The 17,954-nt window shown below is 40.3% G+C and overlaps 1 protein-coding gene across 4 annotated transcripts in view; it reads left to right on the top strand.

Moving 5' to 3' along the window:
- NCOA7 (nuclear receptor coactivator 7) overlaps positions 1 to 17,954 on the top strand; it is a 64,621-nt gene that overhangs the window by 41,554 nt on the left and 5,113 nt on the right. For 3 of the 4 annotated variants that reach the window (XM_083434834.1, XM_083434835.1, XM_083434837.1), the window contains 3 exons: positions 6,290 to 6,437; positions 14,949 to 15,092; positions 15,670 to 15,822. In XM_083434834.1, the coding sequence (XP_083290960.1) occupies positions 6,290 to 6,437; positions 14,949 to 15,092; positions 15,670 to 15,822 (445 nt within the window). Of the gene's footprint in view, positions 1 to 6,289; positions 6,438 to 12,572; positions 12,799 to 14,948; positions 15,093 to 15,669; positions 15,823 to 17,954 lie in introns of those variants that run through there. The other variant, XM_083434836.1, reaches the window with a different exon arrangement.

The raw sequence follows: 17,954 nt of genomic DNA, 5'->3' as shown, positions 1-17,954 counted from the left end.
GGGAAAGCCTAAAATAAATGGGTGACTAAAATAGTTTAAGGGGAATAATAGTCCAGAAAAGACTTGGCGGAAAGCAGATTAAGTCTGAGGAAGGAAGCACTCTAGACTTTTTCCAAAGATGAAGAGTGAACTAATGGAGTGACTCCATTAGTAGCAAGAGTATTTAAAATGAAACACAGCTGCAGCTCCTGTGTGTGTGTGTGATATTTCATTTGAGTTCTTAGAATTGTTCCAAGGTGATGTTTTATTATTAAGAGCTGTGTTGCATTTTATTTATGTTGCAACACATCTCTTGATATTGAAGCATGACCCATAACAGCATTCTTAAAAGTTCCAAGAACAAAATGAAACCATTTGACGAAATGATGGATTCAGTTCCTTACAAGTTTATATATAGATGTGTTTAAAGTACTTCAAGACTCTTGGCTGTTTTCACTGCGACAGACTAGCAATGCCATCCATCCTGGAAACGAGGTCATGTAGCTGATAAGCTTGCTGATGGATCATGCAGCCCATCTGCATGACTGCCTTTGCAATAAGGTACAATGTGCCACAGCTGCAGTTCTTGGCGTCTTCTGCTGGACACGCCTGTCTTCTGTGTGACTTTGGACATGCAGCAAGCGCTCTCTCCCAAAGCATATCTTACTTTGTCAGCATAGACAATGAATGCGGTTAATCAGTGACTTTGACCACTGTTGCCTTTGTGATTGTGAAATAGGAGGAGCCCTTATCTTTGGCACGAAACTCTAGAAGCAATAATCATTAGGGAGGAATGCTTTATAAGGGTCCTTCTTTGCTCTGCGTGAATCTTTATGTTGACCCAGTTGTACCACTGCATCTAGCCAGCTTACTGAAAGTCCTTCATTGTGTATCTTGCAATGGGGAATTTCAACAGTTCTAGAGGGTAAGTATATTATTTATTTATTTATTGAATTTATATACCTCCCTCAGGTCTCAGGGAGGTTCACAGAATAAAATCAAAATATAAAACCACAAAATACGTAATCAGATTAAAAACAACCCAATAACTCCCCCCCCCAAACCCCACATTTTAAAAGGACATAGGGTGTATAAGTATAAATAAGCTGTGTTACTTTTGTATGTGCTTGTTATGCTTGAAGAATAATAGGCTAGTAGTTTGTATCTATAAACCTCTGCAGTAGTGCCTGCTTTCCATTTGCCAGTGAGTTAAAAGCAGTGATGACTAGAGAGAGTTAGCAGTGCTTGTAAAGCACTGGCAAATTTCAAAGCAGCCCCTGCTGCGGAATTTTATGGTTCAGGTAATATTATAGAGGGGGTAATGAGTACATGGTACATGGTCTTAACGGCATAGCACTTGCTTCAGAGATCAGTTGACTTGGTGAAACGCATCTTTACACACACACACTTTTCTGTTTTACAATTTAAATGACTCGTTTTTACATCCTTTGAAATATCAATGGTGCAGCACATCTAATCCCCTCCGTCTGTATCCTGTGCTATGCATTTAATACATATGTGAAAAGATGCTGTGAAAACAAAGCAGCCTTTCCCTAGAGTCCTTTGCTTGCTTCTGCTTGTGCACCAAAACACTGAGCCAATAACGTGGTGGGTGAGTGATTTGAGTCGAAGAATACACAGCAGTAATTATGCAAGTCTGCATATGTATTTCATTTACTCAGGAGTAAGGATGGGCCCTGATCTGGATCAGGACTGCAGCATGAAGGAAGGAGAGATTGAATTCTTCTCTCTCCAGCCACGATTAAAGTTGCCCACTCCCACCAGAGATCACCCCCCCGGTACGATATTGGAATGAAACAATGTAGGGAAGAGTACATGGTTCCTATTACAAACGTGCCATCTTTCAGGCATTTCAGTTTGCCAGATGGAAGGATCATTTTGTCCTGCTTCATGCTGTTCTGGAGGTTCTGAGTCAATTTCGAGAGACACAGGGAAGTCCATAGTGCAAGTGGAAGTTCATTAGGTAAATCCAGACATCACCTTGCCAACAAAGGTCCATATAGTTAAAGCCATGGTTTTCCCAGTAGTGATGTATGGAAGTGAGAGCTGGACCATAAAGAAGGCTGATCGCCGAAGAATTGATGCTTTAGAATTATGGTGCTGGAGGAGACTCTTGAGAGTCCCATGGACTGCAAGAAGATCAAACCTCTCCATTCTTAAGGAAATTAGCCCTGAGTGCTCACTGGAAGGACAGATCGTGAAGCTGAGGCTCCAATACTTTGGCCACCTCATGAGAAGAGAAGACTCCCTGGAAAAGACCCTGATGTTGGGAAAGATGGAGGGCACAAGGAGAAGGGGACGACAGAGGACAAGATGGTTGGATAGTGTTCTCGAAGTTACCAGCATGAGTTTGACCAAACTGTGGGAGGCGGTGGAAGACAGGAGTGCCTGGCGTGCTCTGGTCCATGGGGTCACGAAGAGTCGGACACGACTAAACGACTAAACAACAAGAACAATTTTAAACACTGCTCTGTAAGGCTTGATACAGTTGGGAATGCATTGGAATCAAGGACTACGGGTCATACCCTGGCATGGTGTTTCTTTTTCAAAAGGAAGTTTGTGTGCACACACAAAACAGAGTTTTTTTGTTTGCAAAGGTGGGGAACTTGTAGCCTTTCAGAAGTAGCTGGGCAGCAACTTCCATCATCCTGATCACCGGCAATGCTGGCTGTGAATGATGGCAGTTCAACTCCAACAACATTTGAATAGTACCAGCCTTGGTTTTGAAGAAGGGAGGGACCTTAAAGTTATTTCTGATATTTTGGCAGTGTGGGAGTGGTAGTATAATGTAGAGGAGAACAAAATAACTTTTTCCTTGAAAGATAAAGCAGTATGTTAGCTCTTCTCCCACCTATCCAGTGCTGGATTTATGTATAAGCTGAACAAGCTATAGCTTAGGGCCCCACTTTCTCGGGGACCCCCAAAAAATTTAAAGGAAAAAAACTGGGTGTACACTTCCAAAATATAAGATAAAAAACAAATAAAATAAAACCTACACACAGTAACTGTGTTTTGTGTTGTGTAGGCTCCTATTTGTTATGTGCAAATGGCTTTAGGTCCATAAATTACCATATAGCATATATTAAACACCAAAAACAGCGACAATTTGTTGTTGACAAACGACAGCTGGACATATAAAGGGCCCCATTACCTTCAGTAGCTTAGGGGTTCATCAGACCTAAATCTGGCCCTGCACCTACCCTTCTGCAGCCAGTAACTATATAAATCATGCTAATTGTTGCTTGTTAATTATGTGTCAGTCCCCCGGTCCTGACATTGCTCTGTGCAACTGTTATGCTGCATTTCCAACAACCACCTTCTAGGTGCAGTGGTGGCCAAAACAGAGTTTTTGTTTTTCTGAGCAGGGACTGCGTCCTTAGTAAGTTACCCATAAGACCACCTGGTCAAACTTATTTGTGTACAAATAAAGCTTTGTTTTAGAAGAGTTGGAGTGACTGTGAAAGGCTGGCAAACAAGGTCACTTGCTTGTTTTGACTGGCGTGGGCTTTACGTGTTTAGCATTTCAGTCCTTAAAGCCTTTGATCAAGATACCATGATTATGGTAACTTAAGCTTTGGTAATAAAGAGTGAGAGCCACGTCTCATGCCCGCCCACTGGTGTGACTTGTAGAATGATGCCATTCAGTAAGATTATTTGGAATGAGGAGAACTGGGCATTTAAGTTTGCACTTAGCACATCTACAGCACTCACAGCTGTAGGTGTAAGCACCACAGGTAGAGAATTTTCTGCGCCCAGTGCAAAATTTGTGCAAAATATATTCTTGACCAGTTCCCTACCTTCTTCCTGCCCTCTTCCAGAAACCCAGCACTGTCAGGTTCTCCCCTAGTTTCTTTGTGTATTCCCTGTCTGCAAATTTGGCAACTAGCCTTTGTCCACAAATCAAAATGCTTTAAGCTGGGGGTGGGGAACTACTTGCGGGGGCAGGGCCAGATCCAAAATCAGCCAATCTTCTGCAGGCTACATTGACAGGTGGCTGGGTCTACCCACCTGTCAATCACCTGGCACCAAATGACTAATTAGACCCACTTATTAGGCTGGAACTTATTCATGGTTGCTTTCATCCAGGGGTAGCCAACCCTCAAGTGACTGTGATCTGCTTTCAGAATTAAAACCTCCCTTTTTTGGGGGGGGGGTTCAAGTGAGCTTTTTTAGGGAACAGAAAAGCTGTTTTGGGGGGGGTTAAAGGCAAGGGACAAAGGGGTGAAGTCACTCACAAAAAGAGATCTCTATGGATGAAAACAGCAGCAAAGAGAAAGCTCCGGTTTCCCTTCCATAGATCAAACTACAATGGAGGGCGGGGCGAGGGAAGGGAGCCAGAGATCGACCGCGATCTACCAAAACCTCACGGTGATCTACCAGTAGATCATGATCAACCTGTTGGACATCCCTGCTTTAATCAGTTGACAAGCATGACTCGAAGAAAGTGAGCTGAGAATCCCTGAAATTAAGACAGAAGGGATGTTTTCACGTGGGTTATCAGCAGGGAAGGTCCTGTTGGTGGTGCTGCAACTGAGTGCTATCGGGCTTCCTCAGACCCATGATAGGGCCTTCTGTGCAGTAATTCCCTGTTTATGGAATGCCTTCCCTGGTACACAGTGTAGGTGTTTCCCTCCTTCATTCTTACCATTCAGGAGGAATTGAAAAATCTTTATGTTTACTCAGGCACGTGGTTGCAGAAGTATGTTGGTTCCTGGAACCTTGAAATTATTTAGTTGTGAGGATATTTGAGGAAACAACAATAACTGTATCATTTTTCTTGTTTTTGTTGTTTGCTATCCTGGGTTCCTTCGGGAAGAAGGGTGGGATAGAATAATGGTAATATACTGTTTCCTCCACGTTGGTATCTTGCAGAAATATATCAATGCTGTATATGTGTTTCTTGAAATTGTCTTATGCTTGATTCCCAAAACAGTTGCTTGAAAATATGCCAGAAGGATTTGCTTCCAAGGGCTTGAGACGCATTGCCTTAAATGTGTATATGAGAGTGATTTGTATGGTTTATCTTTTTATCTAAGAACCGTGACGATATTAATAGTTGGCTACCAGAATTCACATGCAGTAAAATGTTTACGATTTGATAGTCTTTAACTAAGTGATTGCCTTTCCCTCAGCAGGTTTATGTTTCTGTCTGGTTCTCTAGAAATTAGTTACTTGATTTTTCACTTTGGAAATAGGCAAGTTGATCTGTTATGGAAACAGGTACTTAGGAAGTTGAGGTAATTTTAATATGTTTTGGTATTTTAACTTTTGTATGTTTTAAAGTACTTTTGTAGTTTTTGCTTGATTTTCTTGTTTTATCCTTTTTGTAAACCGCTTTGAGATTTTTTGGGGGGTATCCCCCGCCCCAAAAAATCAAGTGATATATACATTTTGCGAACAGTCTTCTCCATTCTGCTGCCCTCCAGTTGTTTGGGGCTCCAGGTTCCAAGAATTACTGACCATTGACAATGTTGGCTGGGACTGATGGGAACTGTAGTCCAAATTGTTTGGCGCTCACCAGGCTGGGAAAGGCTACAGTGACACAAAATGAAACAGTAAAGCATCATGTGGAAAGACATTAAGTGAGTCACTTGCATTTCTAGAGGGATTTCCCCCGCCCCAGTGGAATAACTCAATCATGGATAGTGCACTGTGGATTGGTAGGAAGTGGTTGCAGAAAGATTAGATAAAATTGCACCTGCCTTCCCTCTGTTTCTCATGGAAAACCAAAACTCAGGCTGCAGATCACAAGCTGGTTGGCCGTTGGAAGAACAAAATACTGGATGAGCTGGGCCTTTGGTCTCAGCCAGAGTGGCCCATTATCTCTTTATGAGTTTTTATTTTCATATATGTTTATCACTTGATAATTGCCGCTTCAAAGGATGGTTTGTTTCCTGTGCTCTCTGAATGCAGGAATACCCTTGAATCCGTATACTGAATGCAAAGTTGCTTCAAAATCGAGGGATAAGAGAGATTCAATGTTGAATAACTACAGTATTTTGCAGTTTGGGTGTTCTGTGAGGTAAGAGTAGGGAGAAAGTGTAAGCCTGAGGTTCAGTCCAGCTCTCACCAAATATTTGGTCAAAAACAAAAGCTGCTGCCACATTCTCAGAACATGTTCAAAAAATGCTTCATTTAGGTAGTTGGCAAGTGGTGTTAGTATTTTACACTTGCCTAGGAGTAAGTTCTACCTTTGAGAAGATGTGCACAGAGTTTTTCTGTTAGTGAATCTGCCTCCCATGAAGGGTTTTGGAATGCTCAGCCCATATCTTTTGCTTTCACTTCACAGGGTAGATCACCTGTATACCTTCTTTGTACAGTGGTCACCAGATGTGTATGGCAAAGATGCTAAAGAACAGGGCTTTGTTGTGGTGGAAAAGGAGGAGCTTGACATGATAGACAACTTCTTCAGTGAACCCTCAACAAAAAGCTGGGAGGTGAGTGGCATCTGTTTTCAAATCAAATCAAATCAAAACTCCATGGCAGGATTGATAAATAACAACACATCTGGCTGCCTACTGATTCCTACTGATTGTAACCTGTCGTTGGCCTGTTCTAAAGTAAGTTCATAGTCCTTATGGTTGCATGCATGGTTGGACCATGTGTTACAAAGTACGAATTCTGCTTTTCACGGACTCGGCTACAATGAATAAATGGATAATACAGTCCTATGTCAGTTTTATACTGAATATTGCAGTCTAACTGTAGAGTTCAAATAAAGAACTACATGCATTTGTGACAAGAAAAATGCATTTATTATTTATTCAACTTAATAATTCCAAAATCAACAAATAAATACATAAAGAAATACGTAAACATATTATTACAATTTTTTTAAATCCCTCCAAATATAATAAAATGAATTACTGTATTTTGTACGTTTGGGTTCCAGTATAATATGAAAATACTCCATTTTTCTATAGAATATTTTTCTTTTGTAGTACTAATAAATTCATTATATACATATACACTCCACTCTGATTTTTCAGTAGCCATTTCGAGGCCTGTTTCCTCTCATATTTCCTGGCAAGTGAGTGCTCCTGAAACCAGACATAAATTCCCTGTTATTTTAATAATTTATACCCCACCTTTTCCCCTAATGGGACTGAAGGCAGTTTACAGACAAAAACCAGAATGGCTAAAAACTGGAAAATACAATTAAACATTGATAGATTTAAAACTTTATACTTATATAAAATATGCTACAAGGGAAAGAGATACAACTGGATACAACACAAAGACTATGAATTCTAGCAAAATATAGTTGAGTCAAATATATTCAGGTTCACTTGTGCAAAATAAATCCCAAACATTTAATCAGTCCCATGTCTTATCTTATCCCTATTCCTAGGAGCTCAGGGCATGCAGTTTTATCTTCATAGCAACCTTGTGAGGTTCATTCATGGTCAAATAATTTGTCCACTACAGAAACAATCTTTCTATGAGTTGTTAGTATAATTTCTTCTTGTTCTTGTTGGCATCCCTGCAAAAGTCTTCATTTTGTTTGTGTATTAAATTTATATCTTGCCTTTTCTCCCAAAGGAGCCCAGAGCAACAGTTACATAATTATATGGTTAAATATTTATTATTTAATCTTGAAGCAAAGTTTCTTGTGTTTAACAAAATTGTCTAGATCAGATACACACTTTATTACTGCCATTAATTTTTGTAGACAGATACTTTAAATTCACACAAATCAAAGGATTTGTAGGGTGAGTTAAAGATTTGTGTCATCAACAGGATAAAAAAACAACAATACAGGTTATGTAGTTGAGGATCAAATGTTAACTTGCAAGATCTGCCTGTAAGATAAATTGTTAGAATCTTTGATTCAGAGGCATACACACATTCAGGATTTTTTAAAAAAATGGGGGGGGGGAGAGAGAGATGCAGCTCTCTCGAAGCAATTTTATATGCAAAGATTTTGGAGGGATTTGTTGGATAAAATTGAGGAAACAATGGGATATGATATTCCTTCAGATCTAAAACATAGGATCCTTAAAAAGAAATAGAGTTTTATTTTATTTTAGAATTATTGTTTAATTTACTTGCCATCGAATGAGTTTCTTCTGCAGTGGGAATTTATTGAAAAACCCCACATACAAATCCCTGAATTTCAAAATGACTTTATGACCAGCTCCCTGGCAGCCATGAAACATGTATGGTAAATATGCAGAGATCTGATCTGTGTACAACATAAAACCACAACACCTGTTTTATTATGATACAGAACAAAAATTTTCAGAACACATTAGCTCATGAAGGACAAGAAGCAGTGGACACCAATAAAAGAATGACATGTATCTTTATGCACAATTGGGCAACTGCAACCTCATTTTGTGCAGCCCCTGCTGCCTCTTGAATCTGCCCTATCAGAGCTCCTTTCTTCCTCGTTCATTTCCTCGTTTTTCCTGACCTTTTAAGTGACCCCCTGTCCCACATTCTGTGTAGTTTTGGAACAACTGGTTTGGACAGTTGATAAAAACTAATGACCCTTTTCCCATTTATTTCTTCCCGGTAGTATTTCTATATTTGATTTATAAAAACAATTAAAGCATTGTTACATTAAAGCAAATCAAAACATTCAGAAAGAAATCGCATGTAGCTTGAGGAACATAATCCCTGCTAACCCAAATAACTCTGGACAGTAGCTCCTGTGTTCTCAATAAACGTGAGGCTCCTATACTAAATGTACCCAAAAGCATAGAGTTAGAAAGCTAGTGGATTATACCGATTAGGAGTATGACCTATGGGCAGAAAATTCCTATTCAGCTCTCAGCTCAGGCAGGAATCCCTGAGGTGGCCAATCTCACAGCAAACATCACAGCCTAAAACATCACTCCCCCAAACTGCTATGTGCCCTGATTTTTGTGGTGGTAGTGGTGAAGTTGGGGAAAAATTTTGGCAGGAAAACAATATGAAGGGAGATCCTGATCCAGACTGAGGCATTTTGTGAATAAAAAAAAAATGATTTTTTAAAAAATTGTCTTTGGAGAGATAAATTTGCCCTGTTTGTAGTCTAAGCTTCACTGATCCTGCAGCTACTCACTACACTATGGAAGGAAGGAATGGGAGATGCTCTTTGAGGCAAGAGAACTACTGGTTCTACTACGTTGTTTGCATGTGGTGGCAGTGAGAATGTGTCCCGTCCCTAGACAACCTGTGTGTGTGTGTGTGTGTGTGTGTGTGTGTGTGAGAGAGAGAGAGAGAGAGAGAGAGAGAGAATATGAATATACATATGAGATGAACAGGAAGGTACCATTAGGAGTCGTTTCTGTTTTCCCCACAGAAGCCTAAAGTTGGCACAATTGCTATCTCAATCATTTAGTTATTTTCTTTGTAAGATTATATATATAGATAGATAGATAGATTATACACACACACACACACACACACACAATCTTTACAGGGCTGCTTAAAAAATTTCAAAGAACCTTATTATTTCCTTTAATTTCATTTATATAAATGTTTTTATATTCCTCTGACTGGAAGCTGAGGGTGGCTATTGATACAAAGGTGTGTGATAATCGTAAACTTTTACATTTTTTTAAAAAGTCAATAGGTTCAGACTTGCTGTTTTAGCATAAACTGCCAGAAGCAGCTTAGCTGTTGCCAAATAATGGGAGGGACAAGCTTTGTCTAGGAATACCTGGAAAAGTGTTAATTGTTACAGGATATGAATCAAGGCTGGAAAGCGAAAGGCAGGATCAAGGCCATTCAAGTTGCCACAGGTAGGCAGGTATCCATCCCGCTGTTGATTTCCTGGCAGCGGGCCACTAAGATGTGTTGGTGTCCTTCCTTTCCTCTGACTTAGAACAGAAAATCAAACTGATTTGGATGATATAAAACTATAAGATAACTAATAATAAACTAATAATAATAATAAATTTTATTTATATCCCGCCCTCCCCAGCCGAAGCCGGGCTCAGGGCGGCTAACAACAATAAAACAGTACAAAAGTACAACACAAACAACACTCTAAAATTATTCATTATAAAATTAATTCACTGCCATAAACATTAGTTTAAAACAAGTAAAATCTACAGTAGGCTATCTGTTTATCCAGTGTGTGTGCTCCTCTGAGGTGCTGTTTTAGCCTAAACTCCAGAAAGCAGTTTACCTGTTTCCAAAAAATGGGAGGGGATAGCTTTGTCTGGGCATACCTGGAAAAGTGTTAATTGTTACAGGGAATTAATCAAGCACTGGAAACTGTGAGTGGCAGCAATGCATGACGTATTGGTTGGGCCATTCAAGTTGCCGCATGCAAAAGATAAGAGACTAGCAGTGAGAGCACACAGATGTTTACCATGTGCCCTTCCACTTCCTGAGCTTAGTGCTGACGTTGGTTACCAATTTCAAGTTCTTCCTTGTGTTGAAAGTTCACAACTCAGTCAGAAAGCATAAAAAGAAACAAGAGTTTATATACCCATGAACTCCAAAGTAAGCTTGGTCTACTACATACAATATGTTTTAATGATTTTACTGTATACCACCTTGATATTTTTATGAGTTGGCAGTTTATATTCTTATAAGTATCACACCTCTATGACTAGGAGACTATCTCTTTTGAGATGCACAGTAATTTTCTAAATCACCTCAATACTCATAAATGAGGTAATGGAAAATTTGGGCTACTCCAAATTGTGACCCAGGACAGGGAGCCTAAATGATTACATTATATATGCTGATTTAATATCAATTGCACAGTGATAAGTTTAAAGAAAGATGGGTTTAACCTGTTTTAATTGGATTTGATTTCATTCATCTTAAATCAGTTTTGAACTTTAAAATCAGGTTTTTCTTTAAAAAAAAATCTTCACTTGCATTTTTTAAAAACAATCTCTGATAAAAAAGAGAACAAACTAGTTAAAGAAACTGCAAGTGACATAGGGATGTGTTCAGCGTAGCACTAAGTGGAACAGTCAGGGCAAGGATTCTTCCTTGCACAATAGAACATTTGCCCCCTTCTCTCCCCCAATGAAATCTATTCTGAGAATTCTCCCATCCCTTCAGAGCAGATTGGGGATAGTGCAGAAAACATGTGGGAGGAAAAGAGGGAAGAAATTCCATCATGCTAGCTGTAATCAGTGCAATAGTGGAACTATTTAGTTGAATTCCTTCCAGTAGCACCTTAGAGACCAACTAAATTTATTATTGGTATGAGCTTTCGTGTGCCTGCACACTTCTTCAGATACACTGAAACAGAAGTCACCAGACACACACACACACACACACACACATATATAGTGAGAGGTTGGGGAGGGGTATTTACTCAGAAGGGTGGTGGGAATGGTTGACGACTGTTAACAACTGCAATTGGTCTTACAGAAAAAAACAAGCAAAAGCTCATACCAATAACAAACGTACGGTAGTTGGTCTTTAAGGTGCTACTGGAAGGAATGTTTTAATTTTGTTTCGACTACGGCAGACCAACACGGCTACCTACCTGTATTTAGTTGAATGCCACCCACTTTTCTCAGGTTGTGGGTACATATGACCTGTGGTGGCATGGTAGAGGGAGGCTTGACTGCATACTGAGACCAAACAGAGAAATCAGTTGAAGCAATTACGGTATTTGCCATCACACAGAAGACAGGATCCTAGATATGTGGGTGTATGATCTGGAGTGGCCTGAAGCTTATTTTGGGAAGGCTCCCATATTCTTTTCTACATATTCTGGCCATTATTAGCATGGTCCATTGATAGACATATAGTTTCCTGAACCCAGGAATTCGTTCCTGAGGTCCGTACTTAACCTGAAACTGTTCTTAACCTGAAGCACCACTTTAGCTAATGGGGCCTCCCACTGCTGCTGTGCTGCCGGAGCACGATTTCTGTTCTTACCCTGAAGTAAAGTTCTTAACCTGAGGTACTATTTCTGGGTGAGCGGAGTCTGTAACCTGAAACGTATGTAACCTGAAGCATATGTAACCTGAGGTACCACTGTAGCTAAATAGGTACCGCTCCGGCAGGAAGGTAAATAGTGTTTCCATGTGCTGCTCTGGTTTCGGTGTTGCATTGCACCAGAAGCGGCTTAGTCATGCTGGCCACATGACCCAGAAAAACTATCTGCGGACAAATGGCTCCCTTGGTCTGTAAAGCGAGATGAGCACCGCAACCCCAGAGTCGTCTGCGACTGGACTTAAATGTTGGGGGCCCTTTACCTTTTAAAAATGTTATTATGACAGCCTTACTTAAGAGAGCAGCATTCCTTGTGATGGCTGGAGATAAGTGAAATCAAGAAAGGACACTGCAGCTATTAGGAATGATGTCCCTTATCTAATGCTGATCAGTGGATGTTTGATCAGTTGGGTTTAGAGGAAAAGTGCATTGACAGGTGATAAAGAGTGTACAAGAGAATCCTGGGATTCCTGCAATTTTTTGGGAATAGGTAAGAGAGCCTGCTCTTGTGAAATCTTGGAGCCACTGTAAATTTATGTTTAGGTAGTGCATGGAAATGGCAATAAAAGTAAAAGTTGTTGCAAAACCTAATCTGAAAATGGACTGCTGCTGCTGCTATCTGACTCATACCCTATTTACAATAAAGTCTTTTTGCGTTGAATCTGTTGCCAGGCTGCCCTTGGGCTCGTTCTAGAGAAAACGAAAGTAAGTTTGGTATATAAGGCAGTTTAGAAAGCAGCTTGTTTCAGAGTTAGCTGTAGAGACAGGAGCTTCACTTGTGGCGAGAAATCAGAAGGTAATAAAAAAATGAAAATCATAAGAGACAGACAAAAGGAAACGGCTGTGAATTTTCAAATAATATTCTGTGCCAAGCCTGACCAGGAGCCCTTCGTGAAGGTAGGTTAAAATGAAAGTTGTTGTCTTTTAGTTCTTTTGTTTGCCAATTCTCAACATAGAACGTTCAGAATGGGAGTGCTGTTTCCTGGTTAATAAAACTGTTCTCATCATAGACCATATTGAAATGTAGTTGCGATTAAGATACGTTGCATATCATTTTTTATATGCATGACAAATGCAGTGCTGCACATGGTGTGAGATCATGTTGTTGCCCTTGTTGTAGAATGCATTTCTGTTGAAATTGTGATTTCTCATCTTGGTACATATGCCTACTCTGAAGTACGTACTATTGAGTTGCACTTATTCTCTGTGTATAGGATTACGGCACTAAAAGAGCTGTAAAAGGAGTTTCTGCTGTTGCTGTTTGTTTTTAATCCTGTCCTTCAGTGTGTATGCAACTGCCTCTTCACATGCAAATAAAATGCATATTTTGCATCTCAATTGCAGGTGCACATAGTCAACATTTTGTTCCCAACTTGGGAAACACACTGGCTCTTCTATCTTCTGTTTTTCTGTTCATTGTTTTTATCTTGTTTTCATTATTGTACCTTGAGATTTTAATTAATCAGTTCAAGTATTTCCATAAGCCGTCCCTGAGCACTTCCTTCCTGGACTTGAAAAAGGCAGACACACTCCTCTGAAGGACAAGTAGCATATATGAGGTGTTAAATCACATTAAGTTGTTTATTAGCTTTAATTCAGATTGGGGTATGTGTTTTGCAGTTGTTTTAATATTTAATGCTTTTATGACTGAACTACCTCGAGCAGGCCTTTATTCTGAAACATGACAAAAAATTAATGAAATAAAATAAATAAAAGTATATTACAGGTTTCCATCAAACAAAAAGCTATCTAAATAGTAAATCCTTTAAAAACATTTCCCTCTTTTTTACAATGGTAGTAGAAGTTGGAGGGTCACGGCATAGGAGCTGTAATGGAAAACATTTCAAATACGATGACCTAATTTGACCATAAGCCAATAAATGTCCATGTTTATTTTACACTGTCCTCTTCCTTTGACAGTCAAATATAATGTAGCGAACAAATTAGATCAATATATATAGATGTCCATTACCACAAAACAACCCCTTTAGCTATTAGATTAGTCATATCTGATGTGATTCTATGAGAGGCCATGTGGTTGGAATAATGTGGTGGCATGGATAAAAGCCAGAGAGCAAACTCCTCCGCGTTATAATATCATCCTCTCTATGAACTCTCTGCCAGTTACAGAACAGTTCCTTAGCACACATGTTAAATAAGGCAACTTCTTCCTTTGCTGAATGAATATTACAGTTTAGGGTCAAAAGAGTCCTCTAGGCTTAGTTATAAGGCCAGTCAGTTGCCATCCAGTTGACAATATTTGACCATTGTTGGCTAGATAATCTGGAAGAAAGGAGTCCCCTTGTACAGATCACAGCAAACACAAGAGTTCCTTGGTTTGTGAGCCCTTCAGGGTGCCTGGATTGGGAGCATAGGATAAATCACTTGTTCCATCAGCACAAGGATTTCTCCTTGCGCAGCAGAATGTCCTCCCCCTCTCCTCCCCCTCTGCAGGTTCCCAGATTTGAGAAATCACATTCCCCTAGCGCAGTTAGTGGAATGCCAGCCACACATTCTTATTTTAGGCCTCCCCTTTTATCCTCCCATTTTAAAAAGTAAGAGCACAATCCCAGCCAAAGTTAAGTATTTTAATTCTTGCAGATTTTAGTAAGAGATATTTAGTTTGTGGTACTGTTTACAAACTCAGTTGCTCCAAAGAAGGGGGGGTGGAAATAGCTGATGCTAAAAGCAGCCCTTTACTGTGTTTCCCTCACAATTTAGTTTGCCTAATTTTCGCCCGTGACTAGGTAAACCTGTTCTGAATGAGATAGAGCTATGCCATTGTTACCTGGGCATTAGTTTGCTCTTTTATAGAGCATTTCTTTTCACACATTGTGTACTGCATCAATCAAATAAGTAAATTTCAAGATGCACATGGCATACTCCCAAAAGGTATCAATAGATGGTTTTGCTTCCCTAGCCTTCCCTGTGCTGGGTCACTTTCTCTCTTATAAAAACATTTGAGTACACTGATCTAGCATTATGGAATAAAACTATTGTCAGACTTTTTTTTTAAAAAAAGTATCTCTTTTTTAAACCCTTTTTAGATTATTACTGTAGAAGAGGCAAAACGGCGAAAGAGCATTTGCAGCTATTGTGAAGAAGAAGATCGATGCAGTGAAGAAGATGAAGATGCTTTGCCTGTCTTAAAAAACCAGAGTGTGCTCTTAGAAAATATGCATATAGAACAGGTAAAGTTTATAAAGGGGAGAATGTGTGTGTGTGTGTGTGTGTGTGTGTGTGTGTGTGTAAGTATATATGTATATATGTGTGTGTGTTTATATAAAATCAGAACATGTTTTGTGTGATGTAGTGGTTAAGAGCCGTAGTCTCGTGATCTGGTGAACCGGGTTCGTGTCTCTGCTCCTCCACATGCAGCTGCTGGGTGACCTTGGGCTAGTCACACTTCTTTGAGGTCTCTCAGCCCCACTCACCTCACAGAGTGTTTGTTGTAGGGGAGGAAGGAAAAGGAGAATGTTAGCCACTTTAAGACTCCTTCTGATCATGATAAAGCGGGATATCAAATCCAAACTCTTCTTAAAATCCAAACTCTTCTTAATTGTGTGCAATGCATATTAATTTTTGATGCTTTATAAATGGCAACCAGGGAGCCCTGTCCTATGGAGCTTGTTCATGCACCTCATTGTACAGAGGTACAGCTCTGATTATAGGTTGAACTGTTCAGTTCTCATATAGGACGGAATGAAATTTCTAGTGCCACATCAGTTGCATTTTACACTAACTACAATGCTGTCTTTTATCTTCTAGCTCGCCCAAAGCCTGCCAGCAAGGGTTCAGGGATATCCCTGGAGGCTAGTCTACAGCACACAAGAACATGGAACCAGCTTGAAAACACTGTATCGTAAATCGGCATCTCTTGATAGCCCTGTCCTGCTTGTCATCAAAGACATGGACAATCAGGTTAGGCACCACAACAAATAATGTTTAATTGTGTTTTGTTTTCCCTCTTGTTTCCAAGTATTTCAGTAGGAGCGTAGCTTAAAATAAGTCTTGTATTAACAAAAAGGACAATTGATCTCTGTCTTGTGGCTTCAAGTTACTTGAGTGGGTCATAGTGTGAAAAGTACTTTTGCTTTGTGTTCGTTTTTAGATTACATTGGCATAAAAAAGCACAAGTTTATGGATGCCATTGTTCTTCTGTCTTAAAATGGTTGAGATCTAATTATGTCTGCCTGCTTGTGCCCCACTTTTCAGTGGGACTTCTGGTTTCTTATCCTCCAGCCTGCACCCCAGAAACTGCTCTGGAAGGTTCTCCAGCTCTCAAGAGCAATTTTGGGGTATGCAGGGGCTGGAATGGAAACCCTGTTGCCCTAGTGGACATCTGCTCATGCTACATTGGATTTTGCTAGGGGTTTAGATGGAGGAGCAACTTAGAATACTTGTAACTTTTGCACAAGAAGAGAAATAATAATAATAATAATAATAATAATAATAATAATAATAATACCTTTATTGTCAATGTACAACCTGTGTACAATGAAATTAACCAAGCCTCCCCCCCATACACTCAATCTCATTGCACTTTGTGTGCTTATCGCACAACAGACCAACCCTGAAAGTCAGTTGCACTATATTATTTTCCGTTCAGCAGCCTTACAGCCCACAGATAGAATCTGTTTTTTAGCCTGTTGGTACGACTGATTACTGGACGTGGGTGGCGCTGTGGGTTAAACCACAGAGCCTAGGACTTGCTGATCAGAAGGTCGGCGGTTCGAATCCCTGCGATTGGGTGAGCTCCCGTTGCTTGGTCCCTGCTCCTGCCAACCTATTAGTTCGAAAGCATGTCAAAGTGCAAGTAGATAAATAGGCATCGCTCCTGTGGGAAGGTAAACTGTGTTTCTGTGCACTGCTCTGGTTCGCCAGAAGCGGCTTAGTCATGCTGGCCACATGACCCAGAAGCTGTACGCTGGCTCCCTCGGCCAATAAAGCGAAATGAGCGCCGCAACCCCAGAGTCGGTCACGACTGGACCTAATGGTCAGTGGTCCCTTTACCTTTACTTATGACTGATTATACTTCTATATCTCCTGCCTGAGTGTAGAAGATTAAAGAGGTGCTGGCCGGGGTGTGAATCGTCCCTGAGAATTTTTCTCGCTCTCCTAAGGCATGGATCCCTTGTGATGTCATCTAGTGGGCTCAGGGACAGCCCATGATATCATGTGCTGTGTTCACCCCCCCTCTGTAAAGACTTTCTGTCCGTGGCTGTCAAGCCAACGTACCACCCTGTGATACAATATGAGATGACACTTTCTATTGTGGACCAGTAGAAGGAGGTCATCAATTGTTGTTTAACATTGTTCTTTCGCAAAACCCTAAGGAAATTGAGTCTCTGTTGGGCCTTCCTAACCACCTGAGATATTTTTCCAAGTGAGGTCTTCACTAAGGTAAACTCCCAGGAATTTAAAGGAAGAGACTCTCTCCACACAACCCCCCTGATATACAACGGGGCTAGTTCCCCTCTCTTCCTCTGAAAGTCCAACACCATCTCCTTCGTCTTGCTAATATTTAGGTGCAAGTTATTCTCTAGGCACCATGTAGATATTTTTTGAATCTCCCCTCTGTACGCTGATTCATCTCAACCTGCAATTAGACCCATTATGGTAGTATCATCTGCAAACTTAATAACTGCAGTAGATGGATCAGATGAAATACAGTCATATGTATAGAGCGAGTACAGGTAGGGACTTAGCACACCTCCCTGTGGGGTGCCAGTGCTGAGCATCAGGGAGGTACATGTATCAGGCCCAATCCTCACTGTGTCCGATCCCTCAGAAAGTCTTTAATCCAGTCACAGATGGTAGAAGAAAGGTCTAGTTCCATCAGCTTTTTGATAAGAATGTCCGGAAGGATGGTATTAAAAGCCAATCTGTGTATTCAAAACTGACACTAAGATAGGTGTGAGAAGACTGATAGAACCTCTCTGTGCCTTTTATTGGGGCTATTTCTATGTGTGCATGCTTCAGATGTTTGAGCTTTCAGCTCCTGATAATTCAGCAGAATGGAGGCATCTATGTTTCCTTATCCATTTCTGAAC

This window comes from Podarcis tiliguerta (assembly GCF_965153285.1).
Source record: "Podarcis tiliguerta genome assembly, chromosome: 3".
Taxonomy (NCBI): Eukaryota; Metazoa; Chordata; class Lepidosauria; order Squamata; family Lacertidae; genus Podarcis; species Podarcis tiliguerta.
Note: the sequence above shows the minus strand (reverse complement) of the source record. Positions and strands in the feature narration are given on the sequence as shown.